Source organism: Argiope bruennichi, chromosome X2 (genome assembly GCF_947563725.1).
Source record: "Argiope bruennichi chromosome X2, qqArgBrue1.1, whole genome shotgun sequence".
Taxonomy (NCBI): Eukaryota; Metazoa; Arthropoda; class Arachnida; order Araneae; family Araneidae; genus Argiope; species Argiope bruennichi.
In genome coordinates, this window is record NC_079163.1 from 53,235,778 (window position 1) to 53,261,952 (window position 26,175).

The 26,175-nt window shown below is 27.9% G+C and overlaps 1 protein-coding gene across 2 annotated transcripts in view; it reads left to right on the forward strand.

The window, feature by feature from the left end:
- Positions 1–26,175, forward strand: part of LOC129960189 (G protein-coupled receptor kinase 2-like) — a 96,036-nt gene that overhangs the window by 59,645 nt on the left and 10,216 nt on the right. For both annotated transcript variants that reach the window (XR_008783553.1, XM_056073408.1), the window contains exons 2-10: positions 3,866–3,961; positions 10,900–11,012; positions 11,132–11,209; positions 11,296–11,393; positions 12,077–12,169; positions 13,665–13,869; positions 14,490–14,683; positions 15,170–15,207; positions 16,167–16,256. Coding sequence is in view for 1 of the 2 variants with exons in the window: in XM_056073408.1 (XP_055929383.1) it covers positions 3,866–3,961; positions 10,900–11,012; positions 11,132–11,209; positions 11,296–11,393; positions 12,077–12,169; positions 13,665–13,869; positions 14,490–14,683; positions 15,170–15,207; positions 16,167–16,256 (1,005 nt within the window). In the remaining variant the exon portion in view is untranslated. The remainder of the gene's footprint in view (positions 1–3,865; positions 3,962–10,899; positions 11,013–11,131; positions 11,210–11,295; positions 11,394–12,076; positions 12,170–13,664; positions 13,870–14,489; positions 14,684–15,169; positions 15,208–16,166; positions 16,257–26,175) is intronic.

Genomic DNA, 26,175 nt, shown 5'->3' on the forward strand with positions numbered 1-26,175 from the left:
AGAAGAAATGTTTTCTCATAAATGGTGTCATCTCTCAAGTTTTGTGTTGTGCTATGTAAAGTTTATTTTAATTTTCTTGTGGGGAATAGGGAGAAACTTCTCTACAAAAGGGAATAGAACATTAAAGGAATATTCGTAGTTATTTGAACTTCATAATTACCACTCTCTAGTTACCACGCTCTTTTACTCCTGATCACTCCCAATTGGAAAATAGGCTATTCTTGGTTTGGGTTTGAAATTGCATTCAACATTCGATTTGTAACTTCAGCAGTATTTGTTAATTGCTGATTAGTGGCTATTGACATCTTTCCCTCTCCTTCATTATAATTTGTTCAAAGCGAGTTGAAGTTGAGTTGAAAGAGAACAAAAGCACCCTCGTCGTTCTCTGTAGCAAAAATGAAGTGACAAATCACCCTGGCATCAAACCGCCCTAAATTCATTACATGCATTTCCTGAATAAATGTTAACGAAGTTAAATGGGGAAAAGCTCTCAACGATAGACTCATTACAAGTGATAGACTTCATTTGGCGATAATGTTTGTTGGAGTTGAATGACTCTAGACTCGAGTTTGCTGTGTTTAAAGATTATGAACAAACTCTGGCTCTTAATTACTGAAAATGATTTCATTTAGCGTCGGTTGGATAATCATTTTATCTTTGTTCTAAATGGAAATGCAAATCCTTTGAAATCTAATGTGTTATATATATATAAAGCGTACCCTTTAAAATTTAACTTGCAGATTGCAGAATTTTCTTAGATATACTCATACAAACTCAAATAAGAAAAAGGTTTCAAGATAGGTTAGTGTCTAAATTTATTAAATGATTCATTAGAAACATTAACTTTAGTTATTTACTTTATTTTTTTTTTCTAACCAAAATATTTTGTGCATCAAATTTGCGCACAACTAATTACTATGTGTTCTTTCTTGTAGACAAAAAAAAAAAAAAAAAAAAAAGAAGTTTAAGTTGATTTGAAAAATGCATTATAAATAAAGTTAGAGTGAAATTCTTACTTAAATCTTGCCCATAAATTCCTAAATTTTCTCTGTGATTAGTTTTTTGGTATCATCGATGTTTGAATTGCCATTTTCTTCTCAAATTATGTAAAAAACTCAGAACTATCAAATATTTTATTTTTATGAAATATTAGCCGTTCTCTTCGGCATCTAGCTGTTTCGGCAGTGATATAAATAATATTAATTAACATAAAAATCGGCGATATCTGTAAAATGGGTAGGGCGGCATTTTTCTCCCTTGTAGAATATATAGAAGACGATTGTTTTTGATATTTCTATTGAAATTGGACAATAAAAATATCAAATGATCATTGATAGGGCAAATGATCATTGATGATATTTCTAGAAGTATTGATCTTTTTTTTATAAAATAAAAAGTGGCGAAATCATACCAATGGTTGGGACTGGGGAGGTGCTGTTTCTTAGTTTTTGTATATTATTTTAAGTATATGGATAGTGAATTCAATAATATTTATAATTTAATTTTACTGAAACTGTGTTATTTAAACTTAGTATTATTAAACCTTAAATTGAAACCAAGGGAGTTCACGTGTTTTAAAATTTGTACAATCAGTGTAAGGTATCTCACCTTTGATGATTACAAAAAGCTATTTATAATAATTGTGAATGTGGTGTATGATTTTGATAAATTTCATTATCATAGACACTATTACATTATGAGTTCCAAGTAACTGTGTACAGTAGAGATTAAGTTCTGTGTGCGTTTTAGCAATGCAGAAAAAATATATTATGCAGTAGACTGTGTGTAATAGTTATGTACTGTTTTAACATTGTAAATATTGAAATAATATATTTATTTTGTGCTTCGATTTTGATGTTCTAAAGACAATCATTGATAAAGTTGACGTCCTAATTTAGAATTTACCTTTGTTATCTCAGGTAATGTAGAAATCATATCTCAGTTACTCACACAATTTATCGGGGTACGCTATTATACCTGTACACACATAATACATTTCGCTTCGTTATAAAAACATCTTAATTGTTAGATATAAATAGCTATTCAGAATTACGAAAATATAATAGCGGTTAAAAAGATTCCATAAAAAGTGAAAATTCGCCTGAAGATAGAAAGTTTTGTTCAACCATGAAAAAACAAAGTTTTAAAAGTTACAAAGCGTAATTTAAAAAACCGCTCGGTTAAATTATCGAAGAAAAACTAATTAACAATTTTATATTTTTTCTCCCTTGTGTCATTCAAAATTTTAATTTTATTAAACTGAAATATGACCATAATGAGTTTTTTTTTCCCTCATTATCATTATAATGTACTTTGAGATGCCTCAGGGCTTTACATTTTGGGAAAGGGAGGAAAAAAAAGCTTCGTTTTACGCTTTTCGGTTTTGCACCTTAGGGGGGACGTTGACGTTGACATCCTAATTTTTTTTTTGGACGTCTTGGGGAGAAAATACATGTACTCGGAGATACGCCACAGTTATTAATGTCTTTCGGCACTCTTGTCGGCTTTCAACCGATAGTTATGAGTCAATCCAGTATATTAACGATTAATTTATTTCTGAATAAATGAATTCCATTACATTTTAGGTTATTACTGCTTTCAGGATATTAATTCATTCAACATTTTAAGATATTTGCAATCGATTACTGTTAAATTGAATTGTTACTGAAGAAATCGGTGAGTTTTAAATAATATCAAAAATAAAATCTACGATTTGTAATTTGATATTAGTTATAGTGGATGTAGTTTAGACAGAAAAATTATTACTTATGAAAAATAAGTAGCCATCCATGCTAATAATTGTTACACGGATTATTTAGTACATCCGTAAATATTACTTAAAATGTGTACAGAATTGCAATAATTGAATGGTGCGTAATTTTCATTAATATTTCAGAAAATATGTGAAATAATTAAGTGTCATTATTGCTCTTTTGCCATAATTAATTATAAAAGTTCTCTTAATTCTATAGAAATTTTGTAATAAGTGTGTGTTTGCTTCAAATTTTGTGGGAAGGAGACATAATTATATTTAGTTATGATTTTAAAAAAATGAAAATGGCATAATATGCAACAGATTGATTCTCTTTTAGAATCTTTCGAGTTTATTGAAATAATATATCCAAATAAAAGCAAAGCATTTTATGAATAATAAAAATTAAAAATAAAAAACTGCAAAATATGCTGTTGTGATTTTAGCGTTTTATAGCTGGTGATATTGGTTTCCTTATTTTGAATGATTTTTTAAATATATGTTTTGAATAGAATAGCGAACTTTGTTCTTTCTTCGTTGAATTGTAAATGAGGTCTTAATTTCTTTCTTCATGAAATTAAGACCCCTTGATAGGTTTGTAATTTCTGTGAAATTTTTTTGAAAATTTTTCAAAGTCATGTTAAGGTCCTCTGGTTTTATTCCTGGTTTCATATGTTTTTATTACATGCCTTATTATTACTGTGCTTTATTTTATATAATACTGTCTAATAAAATGACATATAATGACATCCATAAAGTTCAATTCTTTTTTTCACTCAATTCAATGTTTACGATTTTAAATTCCTAATGTGTTTTTTAGTGTTTCTAAGATTGAGTGTATTCAACTTTGTTCACAACTTTTAAATTGCTAATGTGTTTTTTAATGTCTTTCAGATCCACCGCGTACAATTTTTATTTGTTGTTCATTTTATGTCATACATTTGTAATTACAATTTTTTCAGTTGAGTACATTTTATTTATATAAATAAACATTAAACCTGCCTCTATATATTCAGGGATAAAAACGATTTTAAGATCTTATGATCGTCAGTATTTTGTAAATGTACTATAGACCGCATGGTTATTAAAAACCTCTTTTTTTTTCTGCTATAGGTGGCGCTGATAGCAACAAAGGCAAAAGCAAGAAATGGAAAAAGATCCTGCAATTCCCCCATATTTCGCAATGCATAGATTTAAGAAACAAAATCGGTAAGTCGAAATCATCCTTATTTCATTTCATGAAATCGTAAAAATACTTTTTCCATATTATAATTGCTCATATTATCTTCATTTGAAAGATTTTATATAAAGAAATTGTCAAGTTTACCATCTCTTTTCTCTCTCGGGAAAAAAAAAAACGTTTCTCTATTCTAAATGCACCTTTTCATTGGAAAACAATATAAGCAAAATAAATATATAAATAAAATAAATGAACATAATTAAGTAAATAAATCAGTGAAATATAATTGAAAAATTAGGAAGCATAGCACTAAAATGTGGAAAAGCTCGAATAACCATCTCTTTTCACTCGAAAAAATATTTCTATATCCTAAATGCACATACTCATTGGAAAACAATATAAGCAAAATGAATATAAATAAATAATTAAGTGAACGATAATTAAAAAGTTAGGATACATAACACTAAAATATAGAAAAACTCGAATAACTGTGTATTAAATCCAACTACTATTATTCAAGATAATATTCTTTCTTTTGTTTTCTGGAATTATGGAATCTGTTACAAGCACATATTCTTAAAGATTTTCCAAAACCAAAATCCTCGCCATTTAGATTCATTTTGTACGGTAAATTAATAAATAAAAATAAAAACCTTCGATATCCTCGGGTTTAAAATTCGAAACATTCTGAATTTAAAACATCTAGTAAATAATTACATGTTTTAAAGAAGTGGCGTATAAAAAGTCTATAAATATAAAACATTTGATAGTTAAAATTACCATTGAGTTTTAACTTCCCATGTATGAAGTTGCAAATATGTTTATAGATGCTTTTTCCGTTTGAAGTCGATAAAACCGACCTGAACATAGGAACCGACCGAAAGGAAAGACATAACATGCCTTAGTAGTGTATGTAATATGAAGACAAGTATTGTTTTTCAATTCATTGCCTCCAGAATTAGTGATTTCAAACTTTGTTGAGTTTATTAAATTTACTGCAATAGATTATAGTATTATTAAGGGGGAAAATGCAACAAAAACAATTTTTAGAAATAAACTTTTATACTAATGTATTAAGAAATACAATTTTTTGTTTTAATAATTTTTTTTAAATAATTTTTTACTATTTTCATTATTATGTGTATTATGGAATCAATATTTCCCAAAATCAACCAAATTAATTAATAAGTTTTTTATTGGAGAATATGCAATTGCATAAAAAATTCATAATTCTAGGACATCAGAAATTGAGTGAAAAATCAATTACTAATTTAATCTTAAGACTGTAAAGATGTAAATTAGTAATCGAGTTATTAATAATCAAATCAGGTTAAATAAAAGTATGTAAAAAACGAGGATCGTCAAATCAGATTTCTTTTTTTAATTTCATCCTCGGTTGATTCTTTAACGGATACTAGTATGAAAAGTCTTTTGAAAAGATTATCTCTGACCTTCGATTTACTCTCTTGTGCAGTGACCAAAGAATGAATGTAGTGAAAAGAAACATTCTTCGTGAAAACGCTGGGATGTTGATGGATGACTCTGAAACGTTTTCCAGGTGTAAATTTCAGGTGTAAATTCAAGCTCTGATGTATTTTTTGCGCCCTTGGATCTTTATTGAAATTTATTGCAGAATACTTTCGATATATGTGGTGAAGCATTCCTCTGATCATTAGCCTTATTAAAATTAGCATAGGATGTTTTTACGAGAAGAGAGAATCACCTTGACATCATTAATTTTCGAATCTTCTTTCTAGTTTCTTGAGCAACATTGTGTCAAGACTTTTTGAAAAATTAGCTGTAATAGATTTTAATGAAGCAGATGCCCGTTAAACCTGTTAGAAATTCGAAATTGTACTAAAATTTCCCTGTAAGATTTTGTAAGCTCTTCCCATTTTATAACATAAGAAATTAAAACTGATTTTTGAAGTACGGTGAATTTTTCGTACAATGAGAGGTGGAGCATTCCGTTTAATAAGAAATCGCATTATGCGAGATTTGCATTGTCGACGAATTTATGCGAGTTCAAACATATCTCTAATTAGCAACTGTGCATATTATAATACCCCCCCCCCTCCTATTTCTTAGCTTCACTATTCAAATATTAACAACATGATTTATTTTGCTAATCTGTATGTGTTAATTCTATCTTAAACGTAATCCGGAATTCTTTATCATGCTGTGTAAGAATTAATCATAACATTTTCGTCTTGTTATATGTCTATCAAAAGTAACTCTATCCCGCTAAATATACTGAGCAGAAAATACAAATACAAATGATAATCAATACAAAGTACTTAAATATGATAAATATAAAATAAATATTATTTACAATATACCTGTACGGATAAAATATACATAGTTCCACAAACATTTATACATATAATAAATCCAGTTGAAATTCATCTAAATATTCATTTCAAATTTATGTACTAATAATAAGTCATAACGTAACTGAATATATTAATTTAAACAAGAATTCAGTACCATTAAATATATTCTATAATTTTATATAATTCTATACGCCATATATATTATAATTAATAACATTATATTAATTATAATATATATGTTATAATTAAATTGTAAAATTATATATTCTATAATTTTATATTCGATACAATTTTATATGCCTATAATTTTATATAATAATAAGTTCTTATTATATTATAATAATACAAACTATTTATGTGAAGCTTTCATTCTAATACAAATTAGAAACTGCTTACTATGCAATTTAGAAAGTGTTTACATATATCAGAATAACATCTCTAAAGGCTTTAATCTTCTAATGAAAATTTCAGCATTTTCTTAACTATAATAATTAGTCCTTACCTGTTGTTATCTATTATCCCAAAAGTACCATAATTCGTCGAAAAATGTTTAGATCTTATATCTTCGAACATGCTACATCCATATACTTAGTGGGAAAATGTAACCTTATCACGTTCACAATGAGAATCATCACCTTTTTTTTGGGGGGGGGCAACCTCTTTTTGATAGATATGAAGGCTTCTGTGGCTAGTGAGTAGTAATTTCCATTGTGATATTCAGTAAATATTTCCATAATATCTCTTTAAATTTATTCTGGGCGGCAGATCGGAAGTTTGGTCGGATTATATAAATTTACGTGCTTAGTTATTGGTTATTCCTTAATAATAATGATAATAATAATAAATAGGCGAATTTGATATATTAAATTGACGATCAAGATTGAATCTGTTCAATAGCTTGGAAATTACAAACCATAATCAAAGGAGATTCCTGACCTTGAAGTGATTGCGGTGTGAAAATTTTCAGGGTGGAAAATATTCACACCAAATATCCATCCACTTCAAAAGTGATTTTAATAGAAAATCATATCTTGATTTCTTGATCTTATCGGTGTGAATTATTTTTAGACAAAATTATATAAATTTTCTTGAACATAAACACAATTTACGTGGTCGTATTTATGTTCAAAAGAAATAAAAGTGAATAAAATCTGTCAATAATTTGGATTTCAGTTTTTAATTTGTGTTACAATGAAAGATGTGCAATCGGATTTGTTTTAAGCGCTCCGTTTAAGCATGTATTAATTTGCCCCCCCCCCCATTTTTTATTCATTTGATCATTTTTTTTCTTCCTCTCAATACTTATAAAATAGGAGTGGGGGCATTTCTACTTCTTAATTGTTAATTTCATTTTTTAATTGTCAATTTTTCTTCCCTTTATTTATTTTAAAGCTTTTACTGCATTCGTTTTTATCAATGTTAGTTTTTAGTTTTTTAGTAGAATTTTTTAAAAAAGTTTTACAATTATCTCATTGCTTATTTTTTCGGGACAGTATTTCAAGAGTGCTTAAACTGAAATAATATACCCATGTACTTACTATTTAGGAGTTACTTTTATCTAAATGCGCTATCACGTAAAAATAGACGAGTTGGGTTATCTTAAACTGTCACTAGTTGAGCAAAGACTGTGCTTTTAATTTGAAAAATATAATTATTTATTATGAGTCATGCGGCTGAATTATCAAAAAGTAATTTGAATTGCATTATCATGACAATTAAGAAAAGTGAGCGCAAATCCCAAATATTTAAACTTGTACTTACAGATTTGCGGAAGTCATTGATGCTCAAAATGTTACAGAGAACGTACTCAGTGCTTAGTACATTGCAGTAATGATTAATTAGTGACAGATAATTTTTTTTATATGAGAAAATTTAAACGTTTCCCATTAATAGTCGCCTTGCAGTACTAGCTTATGCAATTAATTAACTTTATATTGGAATCAACGAAATAAGGAGGACCTTGGAGGTGTGAGACTTTTATACAAACATCTTAACTGGAAGATGCAGTATTGCTGTGTTTCTTAGTTGTTCCTTAATGTGATCATTTGTTTGACAAAATCATTCATAAATAAACGAAATATTTATAATTTATTTTATTAAAGTTATAATTACTTTAATACTTCCACCCCTTAAAGAATAAACCTTTAAATATTTGTCATTTGAACTTCCATTGACTATCGAAGCTAATATTTTAGGAGGGAATTTTTTTTAATGCATATGTATATTGTAATATTTTCGTATCTTAATATTTAGCGTTTTCTTCAAATTAGTGATAACTCAATTTTTTACTCAAATTAGTGAGTAATTATTTGAGTACAATTTACTCAATTGTACTCAAATTAGTGAGTAATTATTTGAGTACAATTTACTCAATTGTACTCAAATTAGTGAGTACAAATATATGTTTTATGAAAAGATTTACTATTATGTTCTGACATTGAAAGGTTATTGATAATTGAAGATGAGGAGGAGGTTCTTCATCTGTAAATAGCATTTAAATATGAAACTTCGGTTTGACTGCGTATTGGATTAAAATTAGAATTTATTTTGCTCATTCTCTATCGTCATATGTACGTTATACCTACGTAAATCATATTTTTAAATTTATATGTTAAAGTAAAGCCATTATATCTGTTAAATCGTATTTCTTCGAAAATAGGACTTAATGGGGAAAAATAAGGCTGACCAAGAATATCCAGAACACTCGCAGTGAGATAAAATCCCACGCGAGATCGTTAGCTGATGGGCGCCACAGTTACTGACGAATGGCTCATCGAATTGCAGATTGACCCTTCGACATTTGATAAATAACGAACGTGCCTGCGTTTAATTGGAATTTTCAGCTTTTATTAGATTTAAAGAAAATAATAGTTTGATTCTAAGATAAGATGAGTGCAAAAAGATAGTATTTTGTCGAGTGCAAGAAAAGAATTGCTCAAAACTCCCGAGGATTAGAAACTTACCGCTTTTTGCTAAAAGTAGATGTTTGATATTCGAATCATAGGAAAATGGCGATCAAAACAACAAATGGACGAGGGAAATACCAAGAAGAGTAAATGTGGATCAGATTGGAAACTATTATTTCACGAGTTGGAAAATATCAACTGGGAAAAGATTATTGACCGAAGAGCAGAGTATCTGATTTTTCGCATTACCTTGCAATTTGCAAGACTGTGCCATTTATTCTTGCAGTTTCATCCTATTAAGCATATCACTAAAAAATTTCAAAGCATCACAGCTCTGGACGTATGGTTTCCTTCAATGGCATGAAGTGATTATTTTGTATGAAAAAATAAGACATCACTTGAAAGTATCCTAGGTTGCATCTTTTGGATAAAAATTAATATAAGATCGCGTTTGAAGTGGGATAATTTTATACGAAAATGGCGTAAAGTTTCTACACAAAGCAAGAGTTCCATAGTCTCCTGGTTAAATGTATGTGACTACCAGTGTCAGATTTAAGCTTTGAGGCAAAACTGGGTTCCAGTCCATTTAAATAGTGCTTTTAATACATAAGACTCTTGCCCACTAGAATATTTTTTTGGGGGGGAAGGGAGTTGGGAAGAAATTGGGACCTCTAAGTAGTAGCTTATCTGGCTTCTATATAAATCCGGTCCTGGTGACAACACATTTCCCAGAGGAGACTCCAATTAATGCCTCCATGATTTGACCGGTGACATTTGACCAGAGATTCATTCTTCCTTTTTATTTGCTTTAAGACTCATTAATATACCTGCTACACTTCTATGCAAAAAAAATTTCTAGAAATTTTTTCCCCTTCATATTGTTAATTCATTTAAAAGATAGATCCTTAACTTTTAAAAATATTTTATAACTCTAATTTTGGATTTTGGAATTTACTCTAATTCTCTAATTTTGTCTTTTACATTGGGAAAAAAATATAAATAAAAACTCATTACTGTTTAAGACAACTAGCACTGTAAAAAATATACTTTCATTTGCAATATTGTCGCATAATAAAACATGCTGCATTGCTATCTAAATAGCATGCACTCAAAAAAATATCACATTGAGTTAGTTGCTTTAAAAACGGGACGTTAATATAATTAACACTAGGGCTATTTTATGACGGACCTCGTAATTTTGAACAGCGGTCAGATGTCGAGGACGACACTTGAGCTGCCACCTTCCACTCCAGATTTCCACACCACACCAGTGCGAGGACGTTTGGCCCCGACGGATATAACGTGCACCAATTATCATATTGAATTTTTGCGTGAACATGCCGTTTCTAATTGAACAACTTTCATTTTTTTAAATATAATTTTCATACTTGCTCAAGTTAAAGCGCTACGACTGATAGAAGTTTAATAGATGTTAAAGTACATTAAAGATTAAAAAAAATGTTGGTTGTATTTCCTGAGGTGAATTCTTCACATCAATAAATGACACCAAACTTTTTATATTTTAACATTGGCCTTTACAAGTTCTAAATCACTTGGCATATTTTTTTAGGGGGGGGGGGATTATTTCTAAAATTTGCTTTAATATATAATAATATGTTAATCATGACTTCTTTGCATTTAAACTTTTAGTTAATGTGTAGAGAACGTTTAGTTCTTAATTTTTTCCAGTTATATCTCATTAAGGACATTAATGACTTTTTTTTCCAGATTGCAGATACTCATACGTTATAGAGCAACAACCGATTGGACACAAACTTTTCAGGCAGTTTTGTGAAACTAAGCCTCATTATCATAAATGCTGCAACTTTCTAGATATAGTGGTACGTAATTTCATTCATTTACTGCAAACTATAGTCTTAACATTTTCTTTTATATAATGTACTAATTGTTGCCCATTTTAGTTGCAAAATGTTACACAAATTTTGAATGATTGTTTTAGGATGCTTATGAAGTACAATTAGATGAAGATCGTGCAGATGTAGCTCAAGAAGTTTTTACGAAATATCTTACTAAAGATGTGAGTTGTTAATGAAAGTTTAAAGTATTTTATAACTTTACATTTTTTATTATTCCTTTGTAATTCCTTTTTCATATTTCTTATAGTCAAGTGAGTTCGTAGATGTTGTCAATGAAGATTTGATTGAACGATGCTATTCAAATCTGCAGACAGCAAGCAGAGATCTATTTGCAGAATGTGCTAGGTAATATATACTGTTGAAGGATTTATAATTAAAAGAAAACTGTTTTTAAACTAAATTTGTTTATAAAAAGATAGCTTATGAGGTTACATTAACTTTCTAAGATAAGGTAATCACAAATTTTTTTTTATAGTTTTGTATCTGCGCTATTCATTTTCACCTTTAACGGCCTATTCTATTAATGCATTTTTTTTTTTAATTTCACATTTATGTAATTTTTTGAAAAAAACTGAAAAAATGATTGCTGGATATTTCTGTTCATTTTTGCATGTTTTCGGTGTTTGCCTTTGTTTCAATTTGGTAAATGAGAATTTAATTGAAATTAAAAATTTTATTTTAATGACCTGGTGAAATTTCCTTCTTCATTTCATTCGCGCCTCAACAGAAGACAAATGTGGAAAAAGTAGAGTCGAAAATCCAGCGAGTTAGAAGTATTAACGAACATGCTTGTACTTTTTTTTATTGCTAATATCAGGATTTCTTTTCGAATATTAATTGCTTTATTTTAAGCAGGAACTACTTACTCTAATCTGAAAGTGATTGATGCATTTGCATAATAAACATTAAAAGTGCTTTTTTATAGATTAATGCTTTTTTAATTGCTTGTAAAAATTGTGCATTTGCTTAATATGAATTGAAATTTTTTATAGGGAAAAAAATCCCAGTTTTACTTTGATTTCTTACAGATCAGTTAAGGAATTTCTGTCAAGGGAGCCCTTTAAAGAATTTGAGAACAGTATGTTTTTTCATCGGTACCTGCAATGGAAATGGCTTGAAAGGTAATTCGTCCTTATGATCATTATTATGAAATGTGTATGTATTTTAAAGATTCCTTTAAATCTATGCAGTCGAAAATGCATGTAAAATTTTTTCCTTATATATTGTGCTATATTTTTCCTTATTTTCCTATTGGCCTAGGCAATTAAAATTATTTTTACAAAAATGAAATCTATTTTAAATGCTTTAATTTTTTTTTTGTTTCGTTGAATTAACTTTTTTGGAAATTGTTTCCTTCCTGTTAATTTATTTTCAATCCTACAGAAATTAATAAAAAAAATTAATTTGAAAATTAAACTACTAAATGTTGGCGTTTCTTTATATATTTTACACAGCTAAGGATTATGTTCTGTTTTCTTGCTGAATAAAGTCTGAAAGTACTGGACATACAATTTTAATATTGTGCATGAAAATCATTTAAAGAGATCCTAAATATATATATATATATATATCAATAATATGTGGGCAATGAATGTGGACCACAAAAATACGATCTTATTGGGTGTCATTTTTTAACTTGGACTGTTTTAAAAGATTTCAGAATTGAATCTTTGTGTTAAAATTCATATATATATATATTTTTAATGATTTTGAAGTTATAACGAATGAATAATTCTTTGTCAGTTTCTTTTTTCTAAAATATTCATTGATTTATTTCGTTGATTAGATTTACTTTTGTAATTGTATTATGGGGAAAACAGAGCTTTTTATGTGCCTGAATATGATTCACTTTATTTTAATATCTGAATTCATGTTAATTTGAAATACTCACAAGAATCTACCCCATGTTATTTGATGTTTAATAGGATAAAGGAATTTGTCCATTGCGATGAGAATTTCTAGTTATTGTTACTACTACTATTTATATTAGTAGTAGTTAATAGCAGCAAGAAAAAACAGCGAATGGTCTTCAAATTCTTCTAAAAAACTCATTTTATAAAGGCATAATACAAGAAGCTGTGTAATTGTAATCATTCTTTAACATCGTTGTCAAAATTTTACAGATTTGTATAATTTTCTGTAATTTTGTGTAGGAATAATTAGTTAAAAAAGCATTGGTAGAATGGATAATGGATAATTAAAATAATAAGCAAGGAATTAGTTTTTTTTTTTTTTTTTCAAATTTCAGAATTTTCTGTGAATGTTCTGTATTTTCTGTAATTAATTTTCTGAAATTTTTGAATATTGGTTTTATGCCTTATTACTAAAACGACTTTATGAATATTTTTCTAAAATAAATTTAATAATTTATTTATGAATATTACGAATTAATAACCAGAAATAATCTTGCATTAGAGATACGAATCGAATTTTTTGCAACGATCTCAATAAACTTCTTTAAAAAAATAAAAATACTCAACTGTTGTTTCAAAATCTACATTATTCTTTTTCATAATTCATTTATGAATCGGGACAAAAATTATTTCTTTATAAAATTTTATTTTATATTTTTTCTTAAATATTTAAAAATAACGTAGATATATATTTTACTTTTAGTCAACCTGTAACAGCCAAAACTTTCCGCATGTATCGTGTGTTGGGAAAAGGAGGATTTGGAGAAGTCTGTGCTTGTCAAGTTAGAGCTACTGGAAAGATGTATGCTTGCAAGAAACTAGAAAAGAAGAGAATAAAAAAGAGAAAAGGGGAATCAATGGTGCTGATTGAAAAGAATATTCTGCAAAAAATAAATTCGAGATTTGTTGTAAGTATTTCAGTTTTTATAAATAAAATAACTGATTATTTTGGCATTTTTAAAATTTTTTTGTTCCATATTGTTTGTCCCTATAAATTGCGAATTTTAAGAATATGTTTTTGCATCTCATGTAAATAAATTTTTATGAAATTTATGAATTATAATCAAACATGAAGAATAAAGTAATTATATATAATTGCTTCATTCTTCATGTTTCATTCTTCAAATTTGAAATTTGCGTATGAAAGATTTTTTTTTTGAATGACTAGTACTTTAATAGCTATTTAAACTCTATTTTATTTTATTTATGAGCTATTTACCGGTGTAATGCCACTTTTGGCACACAATTATCATCAGAATATATAATATGTATGTATTTATGAAGTCAATATGCATTTTTCTTATATCTCGAAATGCAAAAAAGTTCGTCTGGTTTACGGAATTTAATAAAATCTACAGCCACTAACAACTGCAGTTACTTGAATTCTTATAATGCATCTATTAAAATTATACTTCTTTATTGGTAAATGAATTCTAGACATAAAATCATATACTAGCTTATCATTAATATTAATTAGTATTAATTATTTTTTGAATCATATATTTAATGCACATTTTATTTGTTATAGGTAAGTCTTGCTTATGCATATGAAACAAAGGATGCACTTTGCTTGGTATTGACTATAATGAACGGAGGAGATTTGAAATTCCATATCTACAATATGGGCGGTGAACCTGGATTTGAATTAAACAGAGCAAGATTTTATGCAGCAGAAGTCACTCAAGGATTAGAACATTTGCATGCTCAAGGAATCGTATACAGGTTATATGTTTTATTTATTACATTTTTTTTTCTTTTCTCTTCAGTTTATTAAGAGTTGATTTTAATTTAATGCATTTTAAAATCATCTTATTATTATTGAGCCTTTTCATTATAAATTGAAAGTAATCCAAGAATTAAATTTCTTTATATAATTTTTAGTATTTGATTTTGATTTCTTCTGGTTTTTATTAAATATAGTATGAAATGAAAATTCTTATTTCATATTTATATTGAATGAAATCTAGAAAAACTATCTATCACTCGAAAATAAAAATTCTCATGAGAATATTATAACTTTGATTGAAATCCACCATGAAAGATTTTTTGATGTATTTTTAATGAATAATATGTATTTTAATCGCCTCTTGCATGGTTAAAAATTAATAATTGCAGTTTTATAATCAAAACTTTTACTCTTAAATAATAAATTTATTAGAAATTTTCTTTTCTGTGGTTTTACAAGTTAAATTTTTGTTTTTGTTTTAGGGATCTGAAACCTGAGAATATTCTTTTGGATGACCATGGTATGTTAATTTTATAATATTTGTTTCTTAGCATTTATCTGCTCTTCTCAATGTTCATTGCCATTGATTGATAGCTGTATATTTATTATGCTTTTACACTAAGTTTTCAAAAAAAAGTTTTTATTGTGTAGAAATGTCTCATTTGGTAAATACTAATTAGTATACAAATGCTTATGAATGGATGAGCATAGTTTTACATATCTGGGTATTTTTGACAACTACTTAAAGTAGTAAGAGCTGCAGTGTTTAATGCTGATTCTTTAGTTCTCGCTTAACTGAAGGGAAAAAAAATCTGTCATTTAAATTCAATACTATATTTTAATTTTCTTGTAAAATTACCGTTACATGTTTTTTTTAAATTATCCAAAGACTATTTTATAAAATATATTAATAATTGCATTTAAAGTTTTGAAGAGTTCATATTAGAAGAGAGGAGTTAGATTTAACCATAATTTAGCTAAATTAGATTTAATGTTCATTTTTGTAAAATTAATAAAATAGGCTGGAAGGAAATTTTTTTTCCTAGGAATATATATTTGCATTAAAAATTTGTTCGAATAATTTTTGCAAATGTTGTATTAAGTTGTAAAAGTTATGATTAATATTTCAATAAAAAAGTCTGTAAGTTACTGTGTTCTCCAATATTTGTTTTTTGTTGTTGGCTGTTGTTTTTATCGTTGTTTTTTTTCATTGAAGTGATTAATTTAAGATAAAAACTAGTTATTAAATATCTGATATACAGTTGAATTTCTCTCTAAAGAGGTATTTAAATTTAAAATAGTTAAGATTCATTTCAAGGAATAAATATTTGAAACTTAAAACCTGCTAGTTTTACATCTGAAAATCTCCTTGTTGCTCACTTAATTTATATTTAAAATAACTCAGTAAGATATGATTTTGTCAAAATCCCCATAGATGGTTGAATAGCTAGTATAATGTTTAATATTTTGTGTTTTTAGGCCATGTCAGAATATCTGATTTGGGATTAGCTACTGAGATATCTGAAGATGAAATGGTTCGTGGGCGTGTTGGTACTGTTGGATACATGGGTATGAATTTTTCCTTTATGTTCATGCATACGATCAATAATCCATGTGTAAACGCGCTTTTATATCTTAGATGTTTAAGTAACGATTTTGCCTTTTTTTAAAATTTGGAATCCCCCCCCCCCCCATCAAAACTGATTCTTTACCTAGGTGAATTTAAAAATTTGAAGTGTAATTGCTTCACATTTCAGTAGTATGACCAGAATGTTAAATTTTGGGAGTTCCAGTTAGTTATCACGAATAAATGCACAAATAAATACAGAAATATTAATATTCATAACGTTGAATCTCATTATAAATATGTAAAGACTGGCCTTTAAAAAAGATAGAATCTTGAATAAAAATTTAGGATATCCTTGGATATGATTATTTCTGGAGAATCCAGTCCAGACAAAACATGGTGTCTTAGTTGCTGAATAACGAAGTATACAGGATGTCCCAAAAAGTGGTAAAGTTTATTATTTATTTCCTCAAATAATAAAATTTAACATATACTTCCAGTTGCATAGTCAATTAAATAAAGTAGGCAGTTGCATGAACACACTTTGGCTTCTATAGAGTTTGATGAAAAATGTTTAAAAAATTAAATTTTATACCATCCTCTTAGTGAAAGAGTGACAATGAATAATTTTTTTTTTGTTGCACTCATCTATTAACACATAATGTCATGCACTTATCTGTAAAATTTTCTGAGATATTGAACGTCAAATTTATTGACTTAGATCGATTTTTCATACTTTAGACATGTTTGCATGTTTATTGCTCTCATTAGTTTGTTGTTGTGCATTTCAGGGATACTATATATACCACAAAAGTTTATTAAGATGGCTGAATTAGAAAATAACTGTGCATTTACTAACTCTTTAAATTAAAAAAATGATTAAATAATGCATTATGTGTTAAACTTGTTCAAAATAAGAACTTTCAACGCCTAAAAAAAGTTGCATTCTTCTAAAAAATATTTGTTTTCTCACGATCCAATTCATCACTTGTGACATCAAGATATATTTCATGAATTCATCGACGAAGCTCTGCGGCATTAATAGAAAGCATTTTAGACACAGAGGTGACTCAAGAAATAAAACTCTAGATGCCTCAAGTGAAGTGATAAAGGAACAAAATTCAACTAGTCTTTGCGAGCTAATTCACTAATCTAGGAATTCTGCATTCAAACATCATTTTACTGTTGAAGTGTGGTGAGGAGGAGAGCTATCCAGTTACTATCATCCAACTTTACATACTTACTCATCCAACTTAACGTATTTTACGTACATATAATAAAGAAGAATTTGTGCTTGTGTGAGTATGTGTTGGCATTTTGTAGGTCTGGCTGTTTGATCCATATCTAAGAAATTTAGCACATACATACTTTGGACGGTAGGAATGTGCACCTCGGAACGATTTTTTTTTTTTGAAGATTTTTACTAAAATTTTAGTTAAAAATTAAACGAAAGTTTGGCGTTTTCCCGCGTTAATTTCTAAAAATATTACAGCGCAAAAGTAATGTTTTACTTTATCTTAAAGCTCAAAAAATTATCTTTTCAAAGACAACAAAGTTTTAATTTATAATTTTTCTATTTTTAAAGAAATTTAAAAAAAATATATTTTAAGCATATTTTCCAACTGTATATTTCACAGAAAATAAAAATAAAATTTAACCTTCAAGTACATAATTAATAAATTTGCGTTTCTAAAATAAATGTCTATCTAAATTTGTGATAAGCTGCAGAAGTCATTTGTGAAATTTGTGGGGGAAAACATGTATATCTGAAAATATTGTTGCTGGAAATATGAAAATTTGTGTGTGTAGATGAATATAAGAACATATCATTCATTAAAACTTTTTTTTTACTATGGGGGCGTATAAAAATTTAATTTTTGTATTATCAGCTTTTACAGAAGTCAAATTCAGGGTTCCCACGGTCCTTGAAAAATGTTTTTAAAAATTGGCGAAATATTCATACATTATTTTCTGGGAATTAAGAAAATACCAATTTGTGATTTAATTTTGCCTTCAGAATTCTGCCAGTGGAAAATGAATGTTGATATTTAGAATGCTATCATTTGCCAATTTATTCTTTCTGTGTAATTTAGGATACTGGTTGGGAAAAGGGAGAGCAAGTTGAATTGTTTCCACAATTGCCAAGTAATCTTCAACAAATAGTAGCTTATTAGTATTTCACCATTCATTGTGTCATCTCAATGCTTAGATGCTGAATTGAAACGGCATTTGTAGTACTTGGAGATTTATTATTCATGCAACTCTTGCAAGGATATTTAAAAACATATTCTGAAAATCCCTTAGCCATAACGCCTTTTTATCCAGACCTATAACTGGGAAGGTATATCACAAATTTAATATCACATGACAGCAACATTTCCAAAAAGATTCTCCTGTGGGTCAGCAAACTGCTTGTACTGAATTTCATTTCATGTGGGCTCCATATATTAAGGATGTATTCTTTAAATGTCTGACTAATCCTAATGTTTAATAAAGCATCCATCAGATCGTTGTAAATAGATTTACTCATTCAGTTTAGGAATAGAAAGGGGGGAAAAAAAAAAAAAAAAAGAGGAGGTAGAAACCAGATATATAGCTTCAGCTTTCATGGGGCATTCCACAGTCGATGGTATTTAACAAGAAATTTGCAATTTTATAGAAAAATTGAATTTGAGTGAGGTTTTCTATCTATCTCGATAGATGGTTCATCAGTATATTGGAAACTTTTTGACTAATTGAATATTGAAATGCAAAAAAATTTAACTTTGTAAATAAATGTGGGTAATTGTATCCTGCATGTTGTCTGTAATTCATATAGATACGGCAAAATAATATTTACTTAAGGTATTGAACCTCTTTTTATTTAGTGCATATTTACTCAAAGATTCATTACTGAGAGGAGAGGAGTATCTAAAATTTGTTGAAATTGTGAACTTCTTACAAAATTTTGCAAAACCTGATGTCTAATGAATGCAACTGCTGCTGAACGAGCTATCGAAATTCTGGGCGACTACCAGTTAGTTATATGATGTGAAAGGCAAATTTCCTATCTGAAAATCTAAATCGTATAAATGTTTTGCAAAGAGCTGTTAAGATCCGATCTTAACTTTTAAATTGAAGTTTTTCTTGTCATTTATCTAAAATTATCCAGACCTTTATTTATTTATTTATATATTATAATTATTGCTATCTCTCAGAGAAAGTGACCACTTTTGCCCTTATTTGGCTCAAGATACGAAAAAAATGGTTACTAATTGTTTTGAAAACTTTTTCGTGAGAAATCTTTCTTGAAAATAACGTTCTTGAAAGCCTGTCAGCCAAACATAACTAGCATTTCCAGATTTGATTTTTCAAACAAAAATTCATATGGTGATGATCCCAATTAAGTTTAAGCTAGAATTTTAGGAACAGAATGGTAAAAAAATTATGAAATCCAATCATGAAAAAAATCATGAATAAAAAAATGAATAAAAAATTCGAAAAATAAGTTAAGAGATTTGAAACATGAATATCATGGCTTAGTACATACCTTCATTTGTAGAGTTTTGTTTAAATCCTCTTTCAACGATGTACTTCCCAAGACATGAGTTGTTTAAACCTAAAGAGAAGGGCCAAAGAAGCCTGTTCATTCTATAACAAGATGAAAGACATGATATAACGAATTCATTTTTTTATAAATTGCAAGCAACTACAATAGAAAGAATAGCATTTTATTTTATTAAATTTATCAATTTGTGGCTTTAGTCTCAGAGAGTTAGACTTTAATGTTGCTGACTACATTGAAAAATCGATTTTTAGTGAAATATTGAATCTTTTTTTTTAAAATTCAATATTCTTAATTTCTGTGCAGTTTTCTTTTATAAAACCAATTGAATTCTGTTTCTTTGCTCATTCTTTGGGAGGTTGCATTCATATTCACATAATTTATATTTTAGTGATACCTATCATCTTATATTCTAAAATTTGGCAAAATTTACGTAAAACTTCATATATTAAAATCAAATGCATATTTTCTGTTTAAAGTTAGTATGGTATTTTTCCAATGTATTCAGCAATTCCTGAACTACAATTGCTTCGTTAAAAAGATTTTGAGTTGTTTTACTCTTTATAATGCAAAACATTTGTCAAAGTTTCCTATTATTTATGAGTCGAATCCCAGTATTTTAAGATTGGATAAAAGTATATGTTAATTTATCTACAAAATTTTGAACAAATCATTTGATAAACATCTTAACTGAGAATTTTTGCTTTATACCTCCTTTTAGAAAAGTAAAATGTAAATCATTTTAATGGCATACTGTTTTCCAGTTCAATTATTTCAATCGAAATAAAGATTTACAGATAAAATTTTTGTTACATCCCCCCCCCCCCCCTTTATTATGGCAATTACTGGTCAAAAGTAAGGTTTGTGATTTGTTTGGAATTTTTTTATAATATGAATTTCTTGTTTAGCTAAAGTGTGGATGTGTTGGTGTAGTGAGAACAAAGTTGTGCAATTCCTGTGAAATTAGGATCTAATAGTAGCCATGCAATTTGCAATTGTAAGACGGTTTGCATTGTTTTCTCAAAACACATTTCAAACTGTTTGATTTGTTAAATGTTAGATGTGGATAGCAGGTGTCCTTTATGCTTTTCACTAATGCATTTAGTGGCAGTAGGCAAAAAAAATTTTAATGTATAAGAAGTGTGATTTTATGGTTCTTGAATTAACTTGAAAAGTTCTTGAATTTTTTCCGTCAATAAGCATGATAATTAATGAAAGTGTTTTCATACAACTGTCTATCTTGTTTTAAAAAACTTTACTGTTGGAAGTATATCAGGATGGCGAACCTAATGGGAAACAGGGAAAACTAGGATGTTTAACTTTATGAGGCTTGAGAATTTCAATGCTTCAAAACCCAGAGTAATTTTCCGTGCATGAAAACAAAATAGAATCTTCCCTTGCTTAGGAGCGGCTGGTCGAGAATTACCTTTCACTCCTAGATTTCAGCTATGCGCCCGAAAATGCCCAAACGAAATTATTTGGGGCGAGCTCGGGATCGTAAGGTTAAATTTATGAGGGATCGGAATGTCGACTTTTAAGATCAAAAGTGCCTTCAATTCTGAAATACACGCACCTAATTTATGATGGATTCTGCTTCTGTCGACTCTTTTGAAACAATTAATTTATTCTTTACTTATCTTACTGTATCCTATATTATACACGTTTCTCAATATATTGTTTAAAAAATTTCTTTTTGCGATTCCGATTCTTATGATTTCACGTATAATTTATGATATTATCATGAAAATTTGATGGTATTATAATTTTTTAACTTATCATTTTTAGATCGAGTCGCGATTGAGGCTCAGTTTAGAATTCGTGCTCTTGGGTAAAACAGTTTAGGAATAGTAAAGTCGGCATATTAATATTCGGAATTGCTGTGAGGAAGAAAAGAAAGAAAATGTATAACATTTCCCCCGAAAATTTTCCTTCCCCCCAGAACAACAAGTTGATCGGCGTAATCAACAAAACTAAAATTGCTTTTGCCTTCTATGTAAAATGTAACTTAACTAATGTCCCGCTCATATTACTGATATAATTTGCAGCTTTAATAGGCCTCTTTTTTTCAAACCCCCTCCCCCCCCCAAACGAGGTATACAAAGAAAAAAAGAAATTTTAGTTTCCTAGAAAAGAAAACATTCTAGATTTCGATGAATTTTCACGTTTTAGAGTTCCTGGAGTCCGAAAAATACATCTTTGGAGTTATACCTCTCAATGAAGACATTATTTCAGAAACTTATCAGGATGTCTGATTAAATTCGCCATGTGGTCTTTGCACTATATTTATGAATTTCTATTAAATTTTAAACAAAATCTATTTTCAGTAAGTCTGTCTGTCTGGCTGTCTAAGAGCGGGTGAACACGATCCATGATACCAAACAGTCTTAGCGGCCCTTTTAAATTATTGCAAACATGTGCATTATACATTGTATTGTGTACATGTATATTTCGATTTGTCGTGTCATCAGATATTACAAAATATTGTTCAATAAAACATGAAGGATAATTCTTTGATTTTAATTTTAAAAGTGAAATATGCGTAGTTGAAGAATGGGAAAACAATTTATTCAAAAATATATGCCTTAAATAAGTAATATTAATTTTTAAAATCATATTAAGGTTCAACAATTGGTAATATAAACTTTAATATGATAATTAACTTTGAATCCTTTTTACATTAAAACTGCATTAAAGATATTAACTAAGGTAAGTTTTCACAATAACCATGTTATTAAAGAAAATATATCTTAAGTATTAGATACTTTTATAACACTAAGAGAAATCTGAAAATAATTCAACAAACTATGTCATAATCATTGCAAAGATTAAAAAAAATATGAGAATCTAAAACTATTAGTTGAATATAATGTTTTAACTATTATATTGAGTAAAGTTACAATATTTTGTTTAAAAAACAACAAAGAAACCGACATTAAACTTAAATGTATGGATATATTTAGAATTTTTATATTTTTTAACTTTTAAATCTATAAGCGTTTTTTTTTTTTTTTTTTTTTTCATGAGATTATGTAGCCACAAAGAAATTGCTTGATTAATTATTTACTGTGCAACACGTAAATAATGTAGATAAAATTTACCTTTTTGGCTATAAAATCATCTAAAATTGAACTAGATCTTGAAACAACTGAGGTGTATTCTTAGCGAATAATATGTCTTTAAGCGCAACGCTGATGTTTTTATGTAAGCTTACGAAAAAAATTATCAATGATTCTTTCATCGTTGTGTTTCGGTTTTGTTGTTGTTTCGAACTTGCAACGAAATAACAGCTCAACCCATTCCCAGAAATCGGTAGAAGTATCAGATGATTAATTGATTGTTTTATCCATATCATCTTTCATCCTAGCACAGTTTTTATGGCGTGTAATTCCAGCGCTGGTTATTTATTTATTCATTTTTATTTTTTAAGGAAATTTATCCCTGGTTTTTCCCATTCAGTTTATTTTATAGCAATTCCAAGAATCTATTAGCTTTCTCGAAATCAATCATTCTTTTGCTGACTAATAGAAATTTTCATTGAATAAAAATATGACCTTCTGAGTGATACAACTTGCCCAGCGTGTGTGTGTATGTGTTTTTTTTTCCTTTCATTTTTTCACATTGTGATTTTTCTCCCTCACATTTTAAATAAAAAAGTCCAAATTATCTAATTTTATCAAATGCTATTTGTATGATTCGTTTGTATCGCAAAAATTTAACTTTTTTTTTTTTTTTTCCAAAAATATTTTGAAACGTAAACGACCCGATTTTCAATGTGAATGGCGAAGTTCAATTTAGAAATTTAAATAGTAATTTGAAGTGAGGAAGATTTGAGGTTAACTGATTACATCACGATTATAGAATAGGTGGACATATGATGATGCACCTAGCTTTTAATCTGCCCCCTTAGGGGTGGTTTAATCTATTAAATAATTAAATAACTTTAAAACATTATGTGCCATAAATCATAGGATATTAAAAAAAAAAAGACGAAAAAAATATCTGACTTTTTTGCGTTTTTTTAGCTGTTAAAGTCCATAAATGATTCTCATGATCATTAAAATAATTGCATTTATTAGGTGTTTAGAAATTTACTATTTAATCTTGCTATATCGCATAAATTAATAAAACCGATTAATACTGTGGATACATAAGCTCTAAAAATAAGAATTGTCATTTTCTTTTGAAGTGTAGTGTTATGAATATCTATAGCTTAAAAAATAATGAAAGTCATCTAATAAATTCGTGTATACCTAAAAAAAAATGCGATAACAAATCGAATCTTGAAGTAAAAATTGCATTTTGCATGAAATCATACTGACAGAAAGAAAATTTAATATTAATTAGTTATAAAATCACTTAATGGCTTTTCATAAAGTAAAATTCTTGATTAAAAAGGTTATTATAATTATTTTTATTAGGTTATATAATTATTATTATAATTATTTTTTTCAATAGAAGAAAAACGATTTTAAGGTGCCATGAAACGATAAAATATATTTCAGTTAAATTTCTATTATGAAAACTGTTATAAATCATATTTAAAAATATTTTTAAAAATTGTATTAAAATTGCATAAAAATTCAATTTATGTGTTTAAAAAAATAATTTTTGAAATTTTAAGATAATATAAGGAATATTTTTATAGGATATTTGAAAATTATTTCCGAAATTTTCCGAAATTTTCCATCCGAAACCGAAATTTCGCTAAATTAATTAATTTCATGTTTGGTTATTAATTGAAATTCTTTCGGAGTTTCACCAAAAATCGCTTCGATGTACATATTCGTATCCTTCAAAGTATATTTAAGCCGAATGTGGCAACTTTAAGCCAAAAATCCTGCGCTGTAATAAATGACAGGAAGACAACAGACATACGCACTCGCTTTTAGTATCGGTAGAAGTAAGTGCAATTTGGACATCATGTATGAATAACTCTCATTTAAAAGGTATATAAGAAAATATTGCAAAATTATTTAGAAAACAAACTTTTGAAAATCTTTCCGAAAGTTATTAATGAATTTTTTTAAAAAACTTACTCAGAAAATTTGATATATCTTTATTATTTTAATCATTTTAAAAGGGCCAAAATAAGAAATTGTGAATATCATGTGAATTTAATTCATCAGAAAAACAAAACAAATATGCCCATTATTGGCCTTGCATTAAAAAAAACACATCAAAATAAATTATATCCAAATTACTTAATTTACTGAAAAAAATCCACTAATATGAATAATAAGGAAAGAAATAATAGACATTGCTCTTTTATGTATAAAAACTCTTGATAACTTTGATGAAGTCTAATGGAGTCCATTCCAATAAATAGATGCATTTTCTTTTGTACTTTATTCTGTTCTTTGAAAATAGAGACAGCTATTTGTAATGAATTTATTATGAAGAAATGAATTGTAATTATTTAGAAGAAACCGATATCCGGTCTGTATCAGCATGGAGATATCAACATTTTTTCTCATGTTACATGTCCCCATGTATATCGTGAAGAATCTTGTGGAGTTAAAAAGCCTGAAAAGATGTGAGAAATTTCAAATATATCCCCCTCTCTTCCCATTCAAGCAACAACAACAATAATAATAATAATAATCGTCATTACCTTAAATATGTGGTTTTGATCATCGAACTCTCATTATTATATAACATATAGCGTTTTATTTAAAAAAAGCTATTTGTTATTTTGTTTTGAGAAACCTATTTGAGTTGGTTCCAGAGTGATAAAAAGGTATTTGAATTCTCGCGCACTTGATTGGACGCATATTAATTTTTAATAATCTGCTGAGTTAGGATATAAAAAGTCTATATAAATAAATTGTTATAATATAAATAATAATATAAAATATCAATTAAAAATATATAAATAATAATAATATAAAAGTATATATAAATTTTCTCACTTTTGCGCCCCCTGTTATTGACGTCCAGTACGTATGCGCTGCTTTCGCCATCCTAGTTATAAACTGTGCATGTTAAAATTTCGTTGCTTTAACTGAAACACTCAAAAGATAACATTTTTTGCTATAACATGAAACTTCTCAAAGGTCTACTCTTGCAAGTGCATAATTTGATGTAATAATAATAATAAAAAACATTTTAAAAATTTAACAATTCATATATCCACAAATTTTAAACTATTAAAAGTTTCCTGTGGGGATAAAACTATTTTAATACAATTTAGTTATTTCTAATTCTAATATTTAATATTATCTTTTCACATTTTAAACAAAATCAGCTGTATAGTTAAACGTATAAAACTTTGATCATTGATTCGGTATTTTTTTTGTTTTTCGACATAAATTTGAAATGGAAACTATATTAGTGATTAATGATATAATTATTGGTGTTAGAAATTTGCGTCGTAAAAA